Source organism: Eutrema salsugineum, unplaced genomic scaffold (assembly GCF_000478725.1).
Source record: "Eutrema salsugineum unplaced genomic scaffold, Eutsalg1_0 scaffold_5, whole genome shotgun sequence".
NCBI classification, from domain to species: domain Eukaryota; kingdom Viridiplantae; phylum Streptophyta; class Magnoliopsida; order Brassicales; family Brassicaceae; genus Eutrema; species Eutrema salsugineum.
Window position 1 is genome coordinate 9,242,721 of NW_006256612.1, and position 21,379 is coordinate 9,264,099.

General features: G+C 38.4%; 5 protein-coding genes across 7 annotated transcripts; all 5 read left to right on the plus strand.

The window, feature by feature from the left end:
* The first annotated feature begins 214 nt into the window (after positions 1 to 214).
* LOC18993085 lies at positions 215 to 10,947 on the plus strand. Of its 2 annotated transcripts, XM_006416561.2 has the most exons (42): positions 215 to 375; positions 755 to 830; positions 1,120 to 1,200; positions 1,289 to 1,369; positions 1,474 to 1,550; positions 1,688 to 1,742; positions 1,836 to 1,884; positions 2,081 to 2,218; positions 2,583 to 2,661; positions 2,850 to 2,928; positions 3,017 to 3,063; positions 3,203 to 3,397; positions 3,696 to 3,771; positions 3,922 to 4,002; positions 4,076 to 4,156; positions 4,308 to 4,384; positions 4,457 to 4,511; positions 4,590 to 4,638; positions 4,738 to 4,875; positions 5,298 to 5,379; positions 5,456 to 5,534; positions 5,845 to 5,891; positions 6,277 to 6,488; positions 6,641 to 6,728; positions 6,851 to 6,970; positions 7,074 to 7,192; positions 7,275 to 7,347; positions 7,434 to 7,553; positions 7,675 to 7,743; positions 7,846 to 8,016; positions 8,105 to 8,152; positions 8,235 to 8,376; positions 8,469 to 8,566; positions 8,715 to 8,859; positions 8,941 to 9,026; positions 9,099 to 9,209; positions 9,389 to 9,463; positions 9,697 to 9,762; positions 9,857 to 10,045; positions 10,137 to 10,244; positions 10,330 to 10,410; positions 10,555 to 10,947. In XM_006416561.2, the coding sequence occupies exons 1-42, from the start codon at positions 271 to 273 to the stop codon at positions 10,735 to 10,737; spliced, it is 4,131 nt and encodes a 1,376-aa protein (XP_006416624.1). In that variant the 5' UTR covers positions 215 to 270; the 3' UTR covers positions 10,738 to 10,947. The 2 variants fall into 2 exon arrangements, with proteins under 2 accessions (XP_006416624.1, XP_024007799.1); XM_024152031.1 differs by lacking the exons at positions 215 to 375; positions 755 to 830; positions 1,120 to 1,200; positions 1,289 to 1,369 and having other exon boundaries at positions 1,836 to 1,900.
* Positions 10,948 to 11,087: 140 nt separating this feature from the next.
* On the plus strand, positions 11,088 to 12,118 carry LOC18993086 (protein FLOURY 1-like). Its single transcript, XM_006416562.2, has one exon. It carries the CDS (start codon positions 11,194 to 11,196, stop codon positions 11,956 to 11,958), a length of 765 nt encoding a protein of 254 aa, XP_006416625.1. The 5' UTR covers positions 11,088 to 11,193; the 3' UTR covers positions 11,959 to 12,118.
* An 81-nt stretch (positions 12,119 to 12,199) lies between these two features.
* Positions 12,200 to 15,568, plus strand: LOC18993087 (ERAD-associated E3 ubiquitin-protein ligase component HRD3A). Its single transcript, XM_006416563.2, has 6 exons — positions 12,200 to 12,782; positions 13,080 to 13,571; positions 13,744 to 13,959; positions 14,342 to 14,665; positions 14,817 to 15,059; positions 15,160 to 15,568. The coding sequence occupies exons 1-6, from the start codon at positions 12,261 to 12,263 to the stop codon at positions 15,394 to 15,396; spliced, it is 2,034 nt and encodes a 677-aa protein (XP_006416626.1). The 5' UTR covers positions 12,200 to 12,260; the 3' UTR covers positions 15,397 to 15,568.
* Positions 15,569 to 16,393: 825 nt separating this feature from the next.
* LOC18993088 (thaumatin-like protein) lies at positions 16,394 to 17,779 on the plus strand. The gene is made up of 3 exons (XM_006416564.2): positions 16,394 to 16,534; positions 16,839 to 17,163; positions 17,268 to 17,779. The coding sequence occupies exons 1-3, from the start codon at positions 16,474 to 16,476 to the stop codon at positions 17,614 to 17,616; spliced, it is 735 nt and encodes a 244-aa protein (XP_006416627.1). The 5' UTR covers positions 16,394 to 16,473; the 3' UTR covers positions 17,617 to 17,779.
* Positions 17,780 to 19,746: 1,967 nt separating this feature from the next.
* Positions 19,747 to 21,000, plus strand: LOC18993089 (probable calcium-binding protein CML27). 2 transcript variants are annotated; one of them, XM_006416566.2, is made up of 2 exons: positions 19,747 to 20,344; positions 20,850 to 21,000. In XM_006416566.2, the coding sequence occupies exon 1, from the start codon at positions 19,833 to 19,835 to the stop codon at positions 20,331 to 20,333; it is 501 nt and encodes a 166-aa protein (XP_006416629.1). In that variant the 5' UTR covers positions 19,747 to 19,832; the 3' UTR covers positions 20,334 to 20,344; positions 20,850 to 21,000. The 2 variants fall into 2 exon arrangements, with proteins under 2 accessions (XP_006416629.1, XP_024008788.1); XM_024153020.1 differs by lacking the exon at positions 20,850 to 21,000 and adding an exon at positions 20,483 to 20,564.
* The last annotated feature ends 379 nt before the right edge of the window (positions 21,001 to 21,379 follow it).

Consider the following 21,379-nt stretch of genomic DNA (forward strand, 5'->3'; position numbering starts at 1 on the left):
CCAGATAAGTTAGCCAGATACTGTTAAAATAAAAAGCTTTTGGATATGGCTCTTTCCACGTAGGAGTCTACGATGTAACGTAACCCTCTTTGTAGTGCGCTTATAGGAATTAATAATCTAAAATAGTATAATGTACGCATATACTTTATGATATATATATATATATATATATATATATATATAGATTACAGAGAGACATGCGTATGAAATTGGTTCGCTGACTACTTGATATATATTTTCATCGGTAAAATCGTAGTTTCGACAGAGAAAATGGGAGTTGATGGTGGCGTCGTTGGGTTTGTTGGTTTGGATTCTTTCAGCTTCGAATTAGCTTCTTCGCTTCTTCGTTCTGGGTTTAAGGTTCAAGCATTCGAGGTCAGTTGCTTCTTCTTCTTCTTCTACTCTATGTTTGGATCGGAAATATATGTCTTCGTTCTGGAAGATCAGGTTGATCGGGTTTTTAAATAACTGTGAAATCGATTTCTGGATTCTGAAGAATTTCGAAATTCTTAGTCTATCTCGGAGGATTTCAGCTGTTTTACACGTTTATATCCATTCTCACTACCACAAAGTGTTGAATTCGACTGAAATGAGTTTATTAGTAGTAGGTTCTCTTTGAGGGACTGGGAACGTTTGTGATTATTGCTTTGTCTGGAAAGTTACTAAGAATAGTTGTTTCTTCAGCTTTAATTTGATTTGGCTTTTGAAAAAAAAATAAGGATGGAAGCTGAACCGTTGTATCTATATTCCACAGATAAGTACAGGATTGGTGGAGAAGTTCACTGAATTGGGAGGATACAAATCTGATAGCCCTGCAGATGTCGGGAAAGGTAGCAGATTGAGTCTATGTGTTATTTAAGGACTTTAGAAACACTTAGATACAAACAAGTTCAGGTTTCAAGGGAAAAATGCACATCTTGTTTACGATCTATCGAGTTTTTGGCATCCAGTGCTAGCCTCTGTACATGAAAACCGTTTGGTTGTGTTTCTGTTGCTACCTCGTTTCATGCCTCTGTTTACTTTTGATACTGTCTTGTGTCCTGTTATTTACTTTGCTGCCTACTTCTAACTTTCTTTCCCTTCTCTCACCCTCTTCTGTCTTTCTTCCTAACTAAGCAGGTGCAGCAGCCGTGGTGGTTTTACTATCCCACCCTGACCAGATACAAGATGTTATTTTTGGCGATGAGGGTGTTATGAAAGGTTATCTCGAAGACTCTTTACCTCAATATTGATGAACTTCCTCTCAGGATTATTGTGTAGGAGACTGTATGCGTCATTTCTTTTTCAGGTCTACAGAAGGGCGCTGTCTTGCTTTTGTCTTCGACGATATCGCCTTTGCACCTCCAGAAGCTAGAGAAACAACTTACAGGTTGCAATTTGTTACTTTGAGGAGTGGTTTACCTTTCATCTCCGTATTTTGAAGTTTGCGCTTTTCAGTCCTGAACTGAAAAATGGGATTCGTTTTCAATGCAGAGGACAGAGAGCAGATTTTTGTTGTCGATGCCTATGTTTTAAAAAGAATGTCTGAGCTTCTTGATGGAAAACTAATGGTATATACTCTCCTCTTTTGCTAAGTCTGTTTTGTCGGTAGAATACCACTGAGCTCGTTGATCTCCATTCATTGTTTAAAGTGATATGTCAATGTGTCATTGTACTTGTAGTAACCCGTTTCATTTTGACTTATAAGATAATAGCATCTGGAAGGTCAGATTCGATCACAAGAGCACAACCCTATCTTAACGGTAAATGTTAACACAAAGTTTATAGACCCTCTCAAGATCTATAATTTCTGAGAATTAATTCTATTACTGAGTCAATCTCTTTGTTTCATAAAGCAATGTGTCAAAAGGTTTACACCTTTGAGGGAGAAATTGGTGCTGGAAGGTATGTAACTTTCCAGGTGATAATTAACTTTCTCATAATCACTATAATTTCCAATAGTTTGACTGCCTATTCTTCGCCACGAGTCATATCAATCATATGCTTGAAACAAAACCTTTGATGGTTCTAAATTTTCCCCTGCATTATAGAAAACCCATTGATCTCGTTGTTTTTTTTTTGTTTTTTTTTTCTGAACCAGTAAAGTTAAAATGGTGAATGAGCTGCTTGAGGGCATTCATCTTGTTGCTGCTGTGGAAGCTATATCTTTAGGTTCTCAGGCGGGTGTGCATCCGTGGATACTGTATGACATCATTTCCAATGCTGCTGGAAATTCATGGTATGCTTTATGCTACAAGGACTTTCCTTTCGTTATGAGTGATAAAAATGTCTTCTAGTACCGAATTGGAAGATTTTTGATAGTAGGATTGCTTCGAATCATAGGGTTGTCCACATTTTATGTAGTAGTAGATCTTTCATATACACTCATTTTATGTAGTAATAGTCTATTCTCAAAGTTTCGAGAATAGACTATTGCAGGTAAACTGTAACTATAACATCGTTTCCTGTTCACCAATTCCAACTGGAGACAAAACTATTTTTTTTAGAGCTCCTCATTTAGGCCAATTGAAGACTTCCCTGAAGGTTTATGGCAAAATATTTTGACCATGGCTGTTACAGAATTAATTTTTCTTGCTTTTCAGGATTTACAAGAATCATATACCGTTGTTGCTGAAAGGTGATATAGAGGGTCGCTTCCTCGATGTTCTCTCTCAGAATCTGGTATGACATAGCAACTTGAAAGTAATATTTTATCGTTGTCTTTCTTTCGATTCAAAGGAAAATAGCGAAAGGAGAAAAAACAAAACTTAGCTCCAATCAATGGGTCATTTTATTTATTCACTGTGACTAAGTCTTGATGTTTAGCATATGTAACTAATGAAATGCTTAACTGAATTTTCGATGGCAAGGGCATTGTTGAAGATAAAGCCAAATCGCTTCCATTTCCTGTCCCACTTTTGGCAGTTGCACGTCAACAATTAATCCTCGGTATATATCAATATTATTATATGTCCGGCACAACGATAACGACCTCTTTCCACTTATTTAATTCTATGCACAACTTCCCCTTCTCCAGGAATGTCACAGATGCAGGGAGATAATACAGCTACTTCGTTGGCTAAGGTCCTCAATAGAGTTCTTCTCATCTTTTTCTAGTGCTTTCGAAACTTGTGACAAATTTAACTGAATGGAAAACCACTGTCATAGACCATGTACATTACACATGCCTTTCTAATGAAAGGTTCTCAAAATGATTGGGCAGATCTGGGAAAAAGTACTTGGAGTTGGCATATTAGAAGCAGCCAATAGAGAACTTTACAAGCCAGAGGATTTGGCCAAAGAAATTGTTACCCAGGCAAAGCCTGTGAATAGAATTGGTTTTATTGGTCTGGGAGCAATGGGTTTTGGTATGGCAGCGCACCTGTTGAAATCAAATTTTTCTGTCCGTGGTTATGACGTAAGCTTTTGATCAACTCTTCACTGTGAATTCTCTTGGGAGTCTATGGTATACATGTTCAGAATGATTGTGTTAGTTGGTTTTAATTGGTTATATGAGTCGATGGTATATATACATGTTTATTCTTCTAGTAGTTTCCTAGTTTATAGAGGCACCCGGTTTGCCTCATTATAAACTTTTGGCTGTAATGCATTCATAGATTTCTTACTTTTTGGCTTTTAGGTCGGTTAAGGTTATGTTTTGGTACCTTGTTCATATAATTTTTAAATGAAATGTTTGATACCGATCTGAATTGCAGGTATACAAGCCAACGCTTGTCAGATTTGAGAGTGCCGGGGGATTGGCGGCAAATTCTCCAGCTGATGTGACGAAAGGTAGCCCTAAAAATCAAGACAAGTGGTTAGATTACAGTATAAATGTGCCGTGTAGCTCTCAACACTTATGAGATGAACATCCTGCTTTATTCCTTGAATCCAGTCATTTTCCCCAGATGTAATTCTTGTTATTTGTATCTGCTCCTACAGATGTAGATGTTCTTGTAATTATGGTAACAAACGAGGTTCAGGCTGAGGATGTCCTGTATGGACATCTTGGAGCTGTTGAAGGTATATATTTATAATACTAGCTTTTAGTATTTGAGGTCAGAGCTGATATTCCTATTCTTTCACAATATTTCAGCTATTCCATCTGGAGCAACTATTGTACTTGCGTCAACAGTCTCTCCTGCATTTGTTAGCCAACTTGAAAGGCGTCTAGAGAGTAAGTGTTTTCCGTCATCAGCTACAACCATGCATGTTCCACAATTGTGGATGATTTTATGCTCCGATGATCAATTTTTACTTCCAACATGACCGTTCAGTGTCATTTGATTGAGTTCTATAATTTATTCTTTTATTTGGCAATCTTTCAGATGAGGGAAAGAACCTAAAGCTGGTAGATGCTCCTGTTTCTGGTGGTGTTAAGAGGGCTGCCATGGGGGAACTAACGGTATGAAGTCTAGAACCTATCTACTGTGTCTCTAATGAAGCTGAAGTTAATCAAGTATATTTTTTTTTTCAGATAATGGCTTCAGGTGCCGATGAAGCGCTTAAGTCTGCGGGAAATGTGCTATCAGGTGACGATTTCATTTTCACTTTACTGGTGGGATTTTTTCTTGTTTACATCATAACCTGATTGCATTAATTTTGAGCAGCATTAAGTGAGAAGCTCTACGTGATTAAAGGAGGTTGCGGGGCAGGAAGGTAATTTGTTGCTCTTTTGTTATCACCCTCACGATCCTTTCTTTACTGACATGGACATCACTCACTTTCTTCGTTACTTGTTTATTTGATGTTTGATAGTGGAGTAAAAATGGTCAATCAATTGCTTGCGGGAGTTCATATTGCATCAGCTGCCGAGGCAATGGCATTTGGAGCTCGGTTTGGTCTGAATACTCGAAAGCTATTCAATGTTATTTCCAACTGCGGAGGAACATCTTGGTATGCTTTACTTAGACCTTTATGGAATATGTTTTTGTTTTAACTCTGAGAAAGTCTGTGTTACCATCAACGGCATTAGCATTTCTGATGAAATGTGCACCACTCTGATGCTCTGCATGATTTCTGATAATTGTCTAACCTCTTGATATTTTCTCTGCCAAAGAATAATTGCTGGTCGTTTAAGCTCTCATACTTGCTGAACAGGCTCCAGTTTGGCCCTATTTTGATATTTGCAAAGCCTTTAAAAGCTTCAAGTTATAAAAACTAATTTCAAGATGTTAACTATGTTAAGCCTGAAGTCTTGTCTTCATGAAGCCCTGTGCTTATGCTTATTGATATTTATTTTTTACAAGTTTTTGAGAAAGACGTTGTGTTAGCATTTTAGGTCATAAATTGAATGGCTCCTATTTTACATCTTGCAGGATGTTTGAAAATCGTGTTCCGCACATGCTGGATAATGATTATACACCATATTCTGCTCTTGATATTTTTGTTAAGGATTTGGTAAGATTAATAGCGACTGTAATCAATTTGTAAACTTGTTTTGTTTTCGTAACTTATGCAAGAGATTTGACTGTAGGGAATTGTTACCCGAGAAGGTTCATCCCGTAAAGTTCCACTCCATATATCAACAGTGGCACACCAGCTATTCTTAGCAGGTCGCCTCTAATTTTTTACTGTTCTCAAATCATATTGCACGTACATCTTTTCGGTCCTACCTTTTCAACAATATAACTTATTTTTCAAGAGCACAGTACTTGGGTTGAATATAGAGTTTCATGTCTTGCAAATTTCTTGAGATATATTATATGCGGTGCTTCTTGAACTTTTTGGAGAACGAGAAAAACTTTCAGCTATACTACTATAGTTCCTTTTCCTTTTTGCCTCATATAGAAGGAGACAATTCTGTCAAAAGAAGAAAGAAAAATAAGATGGAGACAACTATACTGAGAAATTTTTCATTTGCAGGCTCCGCTGCGGGCTGGGGACGGATCGATGATGCTGGAGTGGTCAAGGTATAATTTTTCACTGATTCCTAGCACCAAGATTATTGTGGTTAAATTTGAGACAGCTTTTGTCTGTTAGTTTCCGTCTTTAAAAACAATAGAAACTCTCCATTCACTTGAAAGGACTGCAAGTGCAAACGTTTGCTAGTAGACGGCAAAGATCTACAGTTTATTAAGATGCTCTTTAATGAATACGTACTGGAAGCTGAAACATCTTGGATTTTTCTCTTATAGCATATGAACTATTGGACTCAAAATCCGCATATAGTGTTTCCTGGTTATCTTCTTAACCTCAAATGGACAAGTGAAGCTCTAGCAGTATCAAGTTTGGTGTCTGTTTTGTGTGACTCATTTAAGCTTTCAACTAACTAAAAACGTCTTATTATATTTATAGGTATATGAAATCCTTTCAGGGATTAAGGTAGAAGGGAGACTTCCTGTTCTGAAGAAACAAGACGTACTGAAATCTCTCCCATCTGAATGGCCATTCGATCCCACAGATGACATACATAAGTTAAATATGGGAAACTCAAAGACGTTGGTCGTTCTTGATGATGATCCAACCGGAACACAAACTGTTCATGACGTAGAGGTTTTAACAGAATGGTTAGTCTTGCATGCTTCTCTATGAAACTGAATATTTCTTTCCAACACAAAACTCATCATGAATCTCACAAAGGAAGGCAAGTTTCTTGCCTAGAACCTAACTGAAGGCAATAATAATTGGTTATTATTGCTTTGCCTTAACATTTTTACAGGAGTGTGGAGTCTATTTCCGAGCAGTTCAGAAAAAAACCTGCATGCTTCTTCATATTGACAAATTCGAGGTCACTGAGCTCTGAGAAGGTCAAGACATATATCTTGTCTAGTCTATTTATTGAAGAGTTCTAATCTCTTGGAACAATGAAAAAGTTGTTGCTACATCAACTTCAGAAATTGCAAGTTCTAATTACATATTTCTTCAACAGGCTAGCGCATTGATCAAAGACATATGTTCCAACTTATGTGCTGCATCACAAGAAGCTGGAAATGCTGACTACACAATTGTTCTGCGTGGTGATTCAACATTACGTGGTCATTTTCCTCAGGCAAGTTCGGTGACCCTAGTATGAAATGGCGGACCATCATATCAGTGTTAGATTTGAACTTGCAGTTCTGTTGTATCGGTACTTGATACTATGATCCATGCAGGAAGCAGATGCTGTTGTCTCAATACTTGGGGAAATGGACGCATGGATTATTTGCCCTTTCTTCCTTCAAGGAGGACGTTATACTATTGATGATGTGCACTATGTTGCAGATTCTGATAGGTATATCTTTGTGACAACGTGTGTGTGGTTTTTTTCCCCTTCAGAGCATGAAGTTTGATAGTCTTTATCGTGAATATTGCAGGCTAGTTCCTGCAGGAGAGACAGAGTTTGCTAAAGATGCATCCTTTGGATATAAATCCTCAAATCTTCGTGAGGTCTGAAATCCTCCAACAGCAGAATCATCTTTATAATTTGACTCCGAATAAAATATTAGTAACAAACAAATTTGATATGATTCCAGTGGGTTGAGGAGAAAACAGCTGGCGCCATTCCTGCTAACAACGTTGAGTCGATCTCAATCCAGCTTCTAAGAAAAGGTGGCCCTGATGCAGTGTGTGAGTTCTTATGCAGTTTAAAGAAGGTAATATTTCCAAATTTTGCTATGGCTTTAGAATGCTGCTATCAGTCTTCAGAATTGATGGAATCAGTCAGTCAAAGTTTGGTAGAAAGTCTTAACGCTTTCCATTTCATATGTAAATCAGGGATCCGCATGTATAGTCAACGCAGCTAGTGAAAGAGACATGGCTGTATTTGCAGCGGGGATGATCCAGGTTATTATTCTTTCAAAAAAAAAAATTCTTTCTTAAGAGGATGCATTTATTTTTCTTTTATAATTGTGGTCCTTTAGTTCGATCAAACATTATGTTTCGCAGGCAGAACAGAAGGGGAAATCTTTCTTATGCCGTACCGCTGCTAGCTTTGTGTCTGCTCGAATAGGGATTATTCCAAAAGATCTTGTGTTGCCAAAAGATTTTGCATCTGACAAAGAAAGCAGTGGTGCGCTAATAGTTGTTGGCTCATATGTCCCAAAAACAACAAAGCAGGTTAACTTTCTTTACTAGCTCTAGTGTCTCCACTGTGTTAAATGAAATCACGTTAAAGAGTCCTGAGTCATTTTCTTTAAACTAACAGGTTGAAGAACTTCAATCACAACATAAGCAGAAGTTAAGGAGCATTGAGGTAAAAACAAATAGATGTGGCTAACAGGGATCCTTATATTAATATTTCGCTATGGTATCTAAGCTTTAGCCGTGATCAACAGATCTCTGTAGAGAAAGTTGCTCTCAAGTCCTCCGAAGTGAGAGATGCAGAGATCAGTAGAGCGGTTGAGATGGCCGATGCTTTCCTTCGGGCTGGCAGGGAGACACTAATTATGAGCAGTCGCGAGCTCATCACTGGGAAAAGTTGTTTCTTCATTCCCAGTCTTCATATATTTTTATTCCTTGGTATAAAGTAGGAATATCATCATTAACGGGTCTGCCATTTACTTTGACAGCATCTTCGGAGAGTCTTGATATTAATAGCAAAGTGAGCTCCGCTCTGGTTGAAGTTGTGAGCCAGATAACTACTAGACCCCGTTATATTCTTGCTAAGGTACTTTTGCTAGCCCTTGTTGCTTCTCTATCCAGCTTACCATCTCATAAACTTCCTTGCACAATCTGTCAATGCACAGTTGATGATTGCAACTGTTTTATAGTTCCATGTATTTCGAAAATTTTGACACTGTAACATCCTTGTTTAGGGTGGAATTACGTCATCAGACACAGCAACAAAAGCACTTAAAGCAAGACGTGCACTTGTGATTGGTCAAGCCCTTGCTGGTGTTCCAGTATGGAAGTTAGGTCCAGAAAGTAGACATCCCGGAGTCCCCTATATTGTTTTCCCGGGTAAATCTTAATTTGTATACAACTGAAGAAATAAGTATTCTTAATCTTAAAAACTAAACTTATTTCTCCCCTTATGTAAAGGTAATGTTGGCAGCAGCACAGCTCTTGCAGAAGTTGTGAAGTCCTGGTCAGTTGTAGCTGGACGATCAACGAAAGAGCTGCTTCTTGTGAGTATTCCACTTCTTCACTAACATCATTTTTCTCTTTCATATATTGATGTTGTGTTTCTATGTAAATAGAATGCACAAAAGGGTGGATATGCAATTGGGGCATTTAATGTGTATAATCTAGAAGGCATAGAAGCTGTTGTAGCAGCTGCGGAGGAAGAAAACAGTCCTGCCATATTGCAGGTTAGTGTTCTGACCAAAAGTAGATATCTGATACACCTAAGAGTTTCATATGAGAAATATCAGCCACTGATAGCAACCAGAGCATATCATTCTGTTCTGAATTATTTTTTAAATGCCTGTCAAAAAAAGAAAAGACAATGAAAGCTAATTTTTTTCCGTTCTTATGGCTATGCTTTTAGGTCCATCCAGGTGCCTTCAAGCAAGGAGGCATTCCATTGGTTTCATGTTGCATCTCCGCAGCTGAACAAGCCAGGGTAAGTGGGATTTGTGATTGTGCATTAGATGTTCATTTTTACATTAAGCAGTCATGTATCTTGTGTTTGCTTTGCAATCACGAGAAGAACGAAAGATCTACTATCTCCGCAATTGAAATTTCGTCTGTTTTTGCCGAAATAATATGGAAATCAAAATTGTTGTTGTTGGTGCTAAGAGCCCTATACATGCGTTTGACTCTGAACTCCCGTGATTAATATGCACAATGTGGCAGGTTCCGATATCCGTACATTTTGACCATGGAACTACAAAGCAGGAGCTACTAGAAGCTCTTGAACTCGTAAGTTTGGGATATATAACGCCTATACTCAATCACTTTGTCTTCTTGTTTTCAGTTCTATGTTGAAAATTTCATACCAATTGATCTCGTGCAGGGATTTGATTCAGTGATGGTAGATGGTTCTCATCTTTCCTTCACAGAAAATGTGTCCTACACGAAATATATATCAGAGTTGGCCCGTTCCAAAGACATTATGGTGGAAGCTGAACTAGGTAGACTCTCAGGAACAGAGGATGGCTTGACTGTTGAAGACTATGAAGCAAAGCTCACCAACGTTGACCAGGTCCTTGTTGTTTTTAAACGCGGCCGATGAATCCAATCTTTCACCTTACTATCCATGTCTGCTAAACCAAACTACAATGGGTTTTTTTCAGGCTCAGGAATTTATGGAGACTGGTATAGATGCCTTGGCTGTGTGTATAGGAAATGTCCATGGCAAATACCCAAAGTCCGGCCCAAACCTCAAGCTCGACTTACTTAAGGTTAGGCATACCCTTGTGCTGACTGAACTTCGTCAATGTGCTGAGTTTGCGTCATTCTTATTCTAAGTGTTCTCCATGTGTATAGGAGCTGCACGTTATAAGCTCGAAGAAAGGCGTCTTTCTTGTTCTCCATGGAGCTTCTGGTTTGCCTGAGTCGCTTATCAAGGTGTGAGTCTATCATTTGAAAGGTTTCTTGTTTGAGAATACAGAAAAAAGGGATAAATTCGGCGCGAAAATTTCCTCTTGTTTGATATGAAATTAACCGAATTAACGTCTGTAATGGCTATTAATTGTTGTCTGATATCATCAGGAATGCATCGAGAATGGAGTGAGGAAGTTCAACGTGAACACAGAAGTAAGAAAGGCTTACATGGATGCTCTTACATCCGGAAAGAAGACCGACCTTGTTGACGTCATGTCGGCAACTAAAGCAGCCATGAAAGCTGTGATCGCTGAGAAGATCCGTCTCTTTGGTTCCGCCGGAAAAGCTTGAGTTGTTGATGAACAAATGAACAATGTCCGATCAGCGTGTTTTACAGTTGTACATCACATATGCACATCCAAAGAATAATCAATGCATTGTATTTGTATGCAATAAAAACAAACAAAGAAAACATTTTTAGAATTGCCGAACTAATTCTTTTCTTCTGTGATATATAGGAAAATAGAAATTCTTTTATGGGAAGTTCTATAAAAATATTTTAAGTGGATAAAATCACTAATTATTCATGGCTAGCATATTCGGATATAATCTCTATCTACTACATATATAATCCTCGCAATCTTCGCCGTTTATCTCCTCGTTCCCCGATCTAAAATTAAAATCCCTAACTCTCACACACATTCTTTTCATTGGGATTCAAATTCTTCTTTTATCTTTTGAACTCCAAGTACTCTATATTAATGAACTGCTTTGTTCCTATCCATTAATGTCTACTTCTTCTACGTAATGGAGTTTCCTTCATTTCTGAATAGAACCGATAGTTTTGGATGTGGGTTCTTCATTTTTGGCTGTTCCTCTCAGATTTTCAATCTCGTCTTTCTCTTTTGCTTGCTTGTTGTAGGACTCAAGTTTCTTCTTTTCAAGGGCCCTTCGTTATTTGTGCAGTATATAGAGAAGAAATATCGAATTTCTCCCGATCGAGAACATACGGATTGCAACAATGGGTTCGTTTCAAAATCTTACTTGGTGGATGCGTTGGATCAGAAGAAACCCATCATTTTACACTGGAGTTCTGATTGTACTAATGGATTGAGCTTGAGACAGAAGATGAAAAAGAGCTGTGAGATATGTGATCATCTTCTTCTACGTGATGAGCTTGATGATCTCAGCAAGAACAGAGACACTACTGCAGCGTTATCGGAAAGAGAGCTCGAGCAGGAAAGCGAGGAGGAAGAATCACGGTCTCCGAGTGATAGTGAAGACCAGGTGTTCGACGTTATTACTCTAAAGAAAATGGTGAAGAGAGAGAGGAAACGTGGAGATTTTATGAAGATAGAGCTGGAGAAGGAGAGAAGAGCGGCTGAATCAGCTGCTGAAGAAGCCATGGCTATGCTTCTGAAGCTTCGGATGGAGAAGAGCGTGGTGGAGATGGAGGCGAAACATTACAAGAGAGTTGCAGAGCAAAAGCAAGTCTATGATCAAGAAGTGATTCAATCGTTACAGTGGATGTTGACGATGAAGCTTGATGACGAAGAGAAGATTCAAGACTAACTCTTGATCCTCTGTAAAAATAAATTAACAAAAATAAAAGATGTATCCGCTTTCTTCGGTTATGCCGAACCAGAAAATAACGGTTTGAAACTAAACCAAAAATTTAATTTTTAGACAAGTCTACTTACGTGGCAGGTGACTATTGGATGTATGACAACGATACGACGTGACAATATATTGACTGGTTTAAATGACGTTATTACCCCTTTTCATCTCATTTCTGATTTCTTTCTTTCTGAAATTCGATCTGATCACTGAGAAACCACGCCGGCGACGAAGAAGAAGGTGGAGGAGGAGGTAGAATGAGAATCTCAGGTCATGGAATCGTTATTCTCTCTCTACTAATTTTCTCTTTCATTGAGATTAGCGTTCACGCCCGTCCCGTTGTTCTCGTCCTCTCCAATGACGATCTCAATAACGGCGGCGATGATATCGGAGTGGAAGAGTCCTCTGACTTTGATGAATTCGGGGAATCCGAACCTAAGTCTGAGGAGCAGCTTGATCCGGGTTCGTGGCGACCGATCTTCGAGCCGGATGACTCAACCGTCCAAGCCGCATCGCCGCAATACTACTCCGGCCTCCACAATATTCTAGCGGCCGCGAGTGAGGGAAATTTTAGGTTGATGGAGGAAGCGGTGGAAGAGATTGAGGCGGCTTCTTCAGCTGGAGATCCGCACTCCCAGTCGTTAATGGGCTTCGTTTACGGGACAGGAATGATGCGGGAGAAGAGCAAAAGCAAGTCGTTTCTTCACCATAACTTTGCAGCTGAGGGTGGGAATATGCAGTCGAAGATGGCACTTGCGTTCACTTATCTGCGACAAGATGTAAGCAAGTTTGAACTTTTGAAGATGGAACTTATGGAAGTTTTCATTTGTTTGCTCTTTATGATTAGATGAAGTTGCATTTAGAACAACAATTATTACCTTCATTGGGCTACGTAGGTGATTTTTGATTGTTGTTCATTCAGTCTTATCTGAAAGTCTTACTCAAACAACGGGAAAAGGAATTGAGTTCACGTGAGATGATACTATTCGGCAAAAGAAGACATCTTTAGGATTTTGAGTTTCTTATCAAACGTTTCTTTGTAGCTGAGTTTGTTAGTGATTTGACCTTCTGTACAGATGCACGATAAAGCTGTCCAATTATATGCCGAACTAGCAGAGACGGCTGTGAATAGTTTTCTGATCTCAAAGGACTCGCCCGTGGTCGAACCAACTAGAATTCATAGCGGAACTGAAGAAAACAAAGGTGCTCTAAGGAAATCCCGCGGGGAGGAGGATGAGGATTTTCAAATACTGGAATATCAGGCACAGAAAGGGAATGCTGGGGCGATGTACAAAATTGGACTCTTCTACTACTTTGGTCTACGAGGATTAAGGCGTGATCACACCAAGGCATTGCACTGGTTTTCAAAGGCAGTAGAGAAAGGAGAGCCGAGGTCAATGGAACTTCTGGGGGAGATATATGCTCGAGGAGCTGGTGTTGAAAGAAATTATACCAAGGCACTTGAATGGCTTACACTTGCGGCGAAAGAAGGTCTCTATTCAGCTTTTAATGGAATTGGCTACTTGTATGTCAAAGGCTATGGAGTAGAGAAGAAAAACTACACTAAGGTATGGCTTCAAAATTCCCAGGCTTTACTCTTTATCTGACTATAGGTTTAGCCTCTTTGTTGATTTAGCAGGATAGGTGAAAATATATCATAAAGGAACTGAGACAAAAGTGGGTAAAGATTGTAAAACAAGATTAGTCTAACGTTCCATAGTTATATGGCTTTAAATGCAGGCAAGAGAATATTTTGAGAAGGCTGTTGACAATGAAGACCCCAGCGGGCATTATAACCTTGGAGTTTTGTATCTTAAAGGCATCGGAGTCAAAAGGGATGTGAGGCAGGCAACAAAATACTTCTTTGTTGCTGCAAATGCTGGTCAACCAAAGGCTTTCTATCAACTTGCCAAGATGTTCCACACTGGAGTTGGGCTTAAGAAGAACCTAGAAATGGTAATTACTTGTATTCTGAGTCTTTTTTTTCCCCACCTAATCGTGAATGCTAACTGCAATGATTCTTATTTCTTAAAACCATATTGTTTAAGGGGAATGGAACTCTTTTAAATATTTGACTGCCTAACTCTTGTAAACTTCACAAGAGTAACTGACTATAGCTGCTAATGATAACTTATTAGCCGTATCTCAGTGTTCGTATTATCGTGGTAAGGGGATGTAATTAGCTATAACGTATATCCATTACGGCATCAAAGTGCAATAAATTTGTCTCCACTAAGGCACCCCCTTTTTGTTTTTCTTAGGAACATTTCTGTGATCACTTTGGGCACATGGACTTTGTGCTTTAATTGTTTATTCACTTTCCTCGCAATGCATACAGGCCACTTCGTTTTATAAGCTAGTAGCAGAAAGGGGGCCATGGAGTTCTCTCTCTAGATGGGCTCTTGAAGCTTACTTGAAAGGTGATGTGGGTAAAGCTTTGATCTTGTACTCAAGAATGGGAGAGATGGGCTATGAAGTAGCACAAAGTAATGCTGCGTGGATCCTCGATAAATATGGCGAAAGAAGCATGTGCATGGGAATGTCTGGGTTTTGCACTGACAAGGAGAGACATGAGCGAGCACATGCTTTGTGGTGGCGTGCCTCCGAACAAGGCAATGAACATGCTGCTCTGCTTATTGGAGATGCATATTACTATGGCCGGGTTAGTTTTCCTCGTATAAGAAATTAAGTCATAAAACTAATAACGTAGAGGAGAGGTTACAATGGGTGAAGTAGATGTGAATCAGCTAGGAAAACTTTAAAGACATTTGGCCTGATTCTCTTTCTCCGCTTATTCTTTGGTCCTTAATTAGGGTACTGAGAGAGATTTTGTGCGTGCGGCGGAAGCATACATGCATGCTAAATCACAGTCAAACGCGCAAGCAATGTTCAACCTCGGTTACATGCATGAGCATGGACAAGGACTTCCATTTGATCTTCATTTAGCCAAACGTTATTATGATCAAGCCCTTGAGAGCGATGCAGCAGCGAAATTGCCAGTGACACTTGCTCTCGCTAGCTTATGGCTACGAAGAAACTATGCGGATACCTTTCTGGTAAAATCAAAAACCCGATTTCTTATCATTCTTATTTGATGCATTTTAACAGATCGAAATGAGGAAAGAGGAAGTAATTTTTTTTCTTTCTAACTGATAGGTGAGAGTTGTGGATTCGTTACCAGAAGTGTATCCAAAGGTAGAGACTTGGATTGAGAATGTGGTGTTTGAAGAAGGTAATGCGACAATACTTACACTCTTGGTCTGTCTTATTACAATTCTCTATCTGCGGGAGAGACAACGAAGACAAGTCGTTGTCGCCGATCCAGTGGCTGGTGATGTGGCACAGCCCCTCGATGCTGACGTGGCACAACACCTTGCTGCGTTTCCACGGTGATGAGACGCTCACGTCTTCTTCATTGTAATAGCAGAGCATAATCGGTTTTTGGTGTTTTATTTTTTATTATGTACAGTTTAAAGTTCTTCAAAAAATTGTGATACCGTGTATGTAGGATACGATCGGCTTCCTTTTGTAACTTTAAATTTGGTTAATATAACGTATTAGGCCACATCTATTAAGGCCAGAGAATCTCTGGACTTGAGATATGTTAAGAGTCTTTTGTTTTTGAAATTAGACTAGCGGGGGAAAGTTAGACTTGCAAATATAGATTTCACCTATTGTTTGCGTTACCTGAGTTCTTGTTACAAAAAGAAAAGTACTTTTTTAAAAAAATATCAGGTTCTTCTTCATGAAATAGTTATTAAATAAATTTATGATGTGAAAAAAGTAGAAGATATATATATATATATTATTTTTTTCTGTTAACAGATGTAATGTGGTCGATTTGTTTTTAATTCGAGTGTGAAGAAGAATTGACAAGCATTCCAAGAAGAGAATCTATCGGATTAAGGGAATCGTGGGACCACGACGGCTAAGCACATCCACAAGATCGGCGTATTACTTAGGAGTATGTTACAACTTGTTCATTAATCACTACCAAATTCTACTCCCCTTCATACTTTTTACAGCGGCTCGTGAATCCAAATTAAATGCTGCAAACCTCAATACATACATTTTTGATTTGTGGATGATGTTATATTAGAGATATCTTTTCTCGTAGGGAGAGGTTTATTTCTTGTTTTATGATTAGACAAAAGTAGATTGATTCCATTTACTGGATAATGCTGTTGACGTACTATTATTTGTGCGGTAACAACGATTAATCAGTACCACTTGATAACGAAAATGAAGAGTGGGAAAAACAAATGATGAAAGGACAGTTACATTATTTTGACCGTGAAAAGAGAAAAGCTATCACGCACTAAGTGGTCTGACAGTCTCGAGAAATGTGGTTACATTTTTCATTATTACATTCCTCATTTTACTTGACAACTTCAAAAATCCATAAAAAGCACTGAGAAGGGAGTAAGAAAGTTGAGTCAGTCTCACTCTTGCTCATTCAGAGCTCTATCAATGGCTTCAATCAGCCTCTTCCACTTTGCTTCCCTTCTTCTTCTTCTCTCTCACGCTTCAGGTTTTCTTTTCATTATTTTACATTCCTAGCTATAGACCTATACAGTTTCTGATACTTTATGGTATTTGCTATCAGTTTGGTCGACTCAATGCATATATACCTTCATAAATCTCGGTTTAGATTTTTTTTTTTTTTATAGCATTTTTGTTTTAAATTCTGAAAATATCTATCTTTGTTTAAAAAAAATAAGCACGTTTATTAGATTTATAAACAATTTAGTTAGGATCAGCTTCGGTTTATAAACATTATTAGATTTATAAACATATTAATCACATTCGGTTTGTTCATCGTTGTTTGTGACCAGCTTCGACTCTAGTGTTGTACAACAAATGCAAACACCCAGTGTGGCCCGGAATCCAACCCAGCGCCGGCCAAAACCTACTCGCCGGCGGTGGATTTAAGCTTCCGGCGAACAAAGCCTACACCATTCAACTCCCACCGCTATGGTCCGGCCGCTTCTGGGGTCGCCACGGCTGCACCTTCGACAGATCTGGCCGTGGTCGCTGCGCCACCGGCGATTGCGGCGGTTCTGTCTCCTGCAACGGAGCCGGCGGTTCACCTCCAGCTACTCTCGCCGAAATCACCCTCGGCCAAGAGCTTGACTTCTATGACGTCAGCCTCGTCGATGGGTCCGTAAATTTTCACCTCCAGCAATTCCTTTTCAACAAATTTTCTGTTTTCTAAACTATCAATCATATTTATCGATTTTTATTTGTGCGTGTGGAAATGACAGTTATAACCTGGCGATGTCGATAATGCCAGTGAAGGGTTCAGGTCAATGTAGCTACGCCGGTTGTGTAAGAGATCTAAACCGGATGTGTCCGGTTGGGTTACAAGTCCGGTCACGTAACGGGAAACGGGTAGTAGCCTGTAAAAGCGCTTGCTCTGCTTTCAACTCACCACAATACTGTTGCACCGGCTCCTTCGGTAACCCACTCTCCTGCAAGCCAACGGCTTACTCCAAAATCTTCAAGGTCGCTTGCCCTAAAGCTTACTCTTACGCTTACGATGACCCAACCAGCATCGCCACTTGTTCCAAGGCTAACTACATTCTCACCTTTTGCCCTCACCATCGCCGTTAAACTACAAACTAGAATATAAGAAAAAAATATCTATTTCTCTCTCTATGTTGGCAGCAAATCTTGTTTTATGTAATTCGGAACCTTGAGTTTCTGTCTCTCTTCCTAATTTGTAACACTCTTTTTTTTTTTTAATTTGCAAAATCCCTATATCAGTATCTATGGAACCCACTTAGTGCTCTGTCTTGTGAGTGTATAGACCTAGTACTCTAAACCCTTTTTATGTACAGTTACTAACCAAAAACTTTCATAGAAAACATTGATCTTCATGGTATAAATGGTGGGTGCAGATTTCAGAAAAATGTGGCCATAGGAGCATGATTCGTATTACAGGAGACTTCATGTTCATTTCATCTTCCATAAAGCTTAGATGCTGCTCTCTTAGAGTGTTCTCCCACGTCAATGTGTTCATGGCCCAGGGAAATGAACAACGGTTTCTTGCAATCCTAGCTAGGCTTTAATAATTGAAGTTAGTACATAACCAATGAGTCCTAATTATAATTGTTCTCCCATGATTTCACATTAGAACTGACAACATTCCGTGAATCCCAAGAATCTAAGGCTAAAAAAGAAGAGATTTCAAACAAGCAAGATCGATATCAAGATATTGAGACTACAATCACACCCAAATAAAAGATGTAGATAGTAATAAAATATAAGTTCATTTGATAAATGTAGATATTGTATCAATGTTTGACATAATATCACAACATCTTTTTATACTAATATCAAGAGACATATCTACACTAGTACAAGTTGTACTGTACAACGTGTTAAACAAAAGATCGGTTCCTTTGCCAATCTTTTATCTTCTCCATCGCATCATCCACTAATTTATGTAACAAAGACAAATTAAATGCTAGAACCATAATTCTGATGTGTCCGGTTAAGTTACAAGTCTGGTCACGTAATGTAAAACGGGTAGTAGCAAATTGTTATTCGTTGATCACAGTGTCCGCGGAGAGAAAGTTTCTAATTGTTATTCGTTGACTTCTACTATTAAAGAGAGCTCAAAAAAGCAAATTGGGAGACAAACGTGATGAGGTGAATTGATCTGAGTATTACTCCAACCCGAAATTACGTGTACCTCACGCAGTGTGGAAGTCATTACCAAAACAAGGCTGAAACAGAATTCTAGCCGCGTGGTTTGATCAGTAGAAAGGAATTGATATTTGCATAAGTTTTGATGTGAAATACAGATAAAGTTTTGGATTGAATATGTAATATACAGAATTCTTGATAGTTAAAAAACTGACCCCACTATTTATCACGCCGCGTAGAGGAGCGTGTGTACCTGACGCGTTCACCGCGTTGGATTACGACACATTTCTCAGTCACGGCTACTGCATGTATTAGTTTTCTTCCCCCAAACAAAAATATTATTCCCTCCGTTTCAGTCTCGTTCTGACATTTTTCACATTAAAAGTACAATTTTATCTCTTATTAATACATTAAATAATTTATTTTTATTTAATAAATATATTAAATTAATAGGGTTAAAACTGAAATATTGTTTAAAATTTTGCGTTGAAAATATAAAACAACACTCTTTGTGAAACAAAAATAAAACCTTAAAACAACATTCTTTGTAAAACGGAGAGAGTAGTATTATCGTTACTTTTTTTGTTCAAGTTGTAGTACAGTAGTAGTATCCTATTATAGTTAAAGACTTAATCAGCTGATGAATTAGATAAAAGACTAGTCTGTTTAAGAATGTAAATTCAATAATGAAAGGGACGCAAAGATTATAATAAGTTAATAATTACTGGGGTTTTGCCTTTTTGGGAGGTTGTCTCTAGTTGAACTTTGATTCTTAAGCAAATGAAAATCTCATGAAGGCAGGAGGCTTGGTCGCTTCTTCTTTAAACCATGTAATACGTGGAAAGGTTAAGATTTATCATCATTATATTTAACAAAAACAACAACATATAAAATTATAAACACTAAGAATCTAAGATTAAATTCACAAAAGCCAAATTTAAACTATGAAAGGAGATTAAATTCTCGGTTTACAAAATCCGTGCCTAGTTAATGGATATACACATATGCGTTGGGCCGTTGAGAAGCCGATTATTATTTAACAAAAAAGTCTTTGTCTATAAAAAGGTCAACAAAACTCAACAGCCTACTACATCCCCACAAGTCCAACCAATTTGCACCTAAAACCCAAATTTCTCTCTCTCTCTAGCTTTACCATTTTCTTCTACTAACCGAAAATAATGGCCGAAACCGCCAAATCCACGCCTGCATCGGTGGACATGGCTAATCCGGAGGAGCTTAAGAAGGTTTTCGACCAGTTTGATTCCAACGGCGATGGCAAGATCTCTGTAGCTGAGCTCGGCGGCGTCTTTAAGGCCATGGGCACTTCGTACACGGAGACTGAACTCAACCGCGTCCTGGAGGACGTCGATACAGATCGCGACGGCTTCATCAACGTCGACGAGTTCTCAGCTCTCTGCCGCTCGTCTTCCTCCGCATCCGAGATCCGCGACGCCTTCGATCTCTACGATCAGGACAAAAACGGCCTCATCTCCGCCTCTGAGCTTCACCAGGTCCTTAACCGCCTCGGGATGTCCTGCTCCCTCGAAGACTGCTCTCGGATGATCGGACCCGTCGACGCTGACGGCGACGGAAATGTCAATTTCGAAGAGTTTCAGAAGATGATGACGTCATCCTCCCTCATCAACAGCAACGGATCCGCGAACGGAGCTTCGGCTTAGGGGTAATTTAGGTTTGTTCGATTTCCGTATCCATGGATAATTCTCTGGATATATCCATGGGGGAATAATCACTATCCATCCTTAGCTACTTTTTTAAATTGTGATCAGTCTAACTTCGATCCATCTTCTTTTTTTCATATCATACATAGATGATTGCAAATGATTCATCAGATCTGCGTATGGAATTATATATATGTCGCTGCTTTGTTCATACGGAATTTACTTTTCTAATGCCTTCTTCTGCAATCTGCATTCTCGTAATTACTGTACTAGTTGTAATTTTGAATCAGTTTCAAATTAATTTGGCATACAAAGGGAATTAGATTCTGCGTCTGGAAGAATAGAACAAACACTCGTTTCTTCTCAGAGAAATAGTTACATGACAACTTTTAACACTTGATTTTGGGTACTAAAAACGCTTTCGATTCATAGTTCATAGTTGTATGACAACATTTTGAATTTAGGTTTTCATGACTTATTTTATTTTTGTTTGGTTTCAATGAATTCATAATATAGGAATGCTAATGAATGCTGGAATTAAAGGGGTTCGATCGAGGCGCAATTTTTTACTCGTTTTCTGAATGGCTACTCCTTATTCTGGCCCATTTTCCGACGTAATTTATAAACTTAAGTGATATTCCATCTGTTTCACTATACTCTTTCTTTCTGTTTCATTATAGTTAATTTTCTGAATATTTACATTCTGTTTCATTATAGTTAATTTTCTAAATATTTACACACAGATTAAGAAAGCTATATATACTCAATTATTTACAGTTTATTTTTGTTAATTAAGTTATTTTTACAACTGATTTCATTATTTTTATTATTACTTTTTCTTTTCTATCTGTGCATTAATGAAGTAAAACAACATGTTAATATTATTCATTCAATTTAAAGAAGAAACATGCATTAATTAGATATAAGAAATCAAATATTATGAAACAAGAAAAAAAACCTAGAAAATCAACTATAATGAAACAGAGAGAGTAGTTGATTTTTTATGTTTTTTTTTCTTGTTTCGTAATATTTGATTTCCTACATCT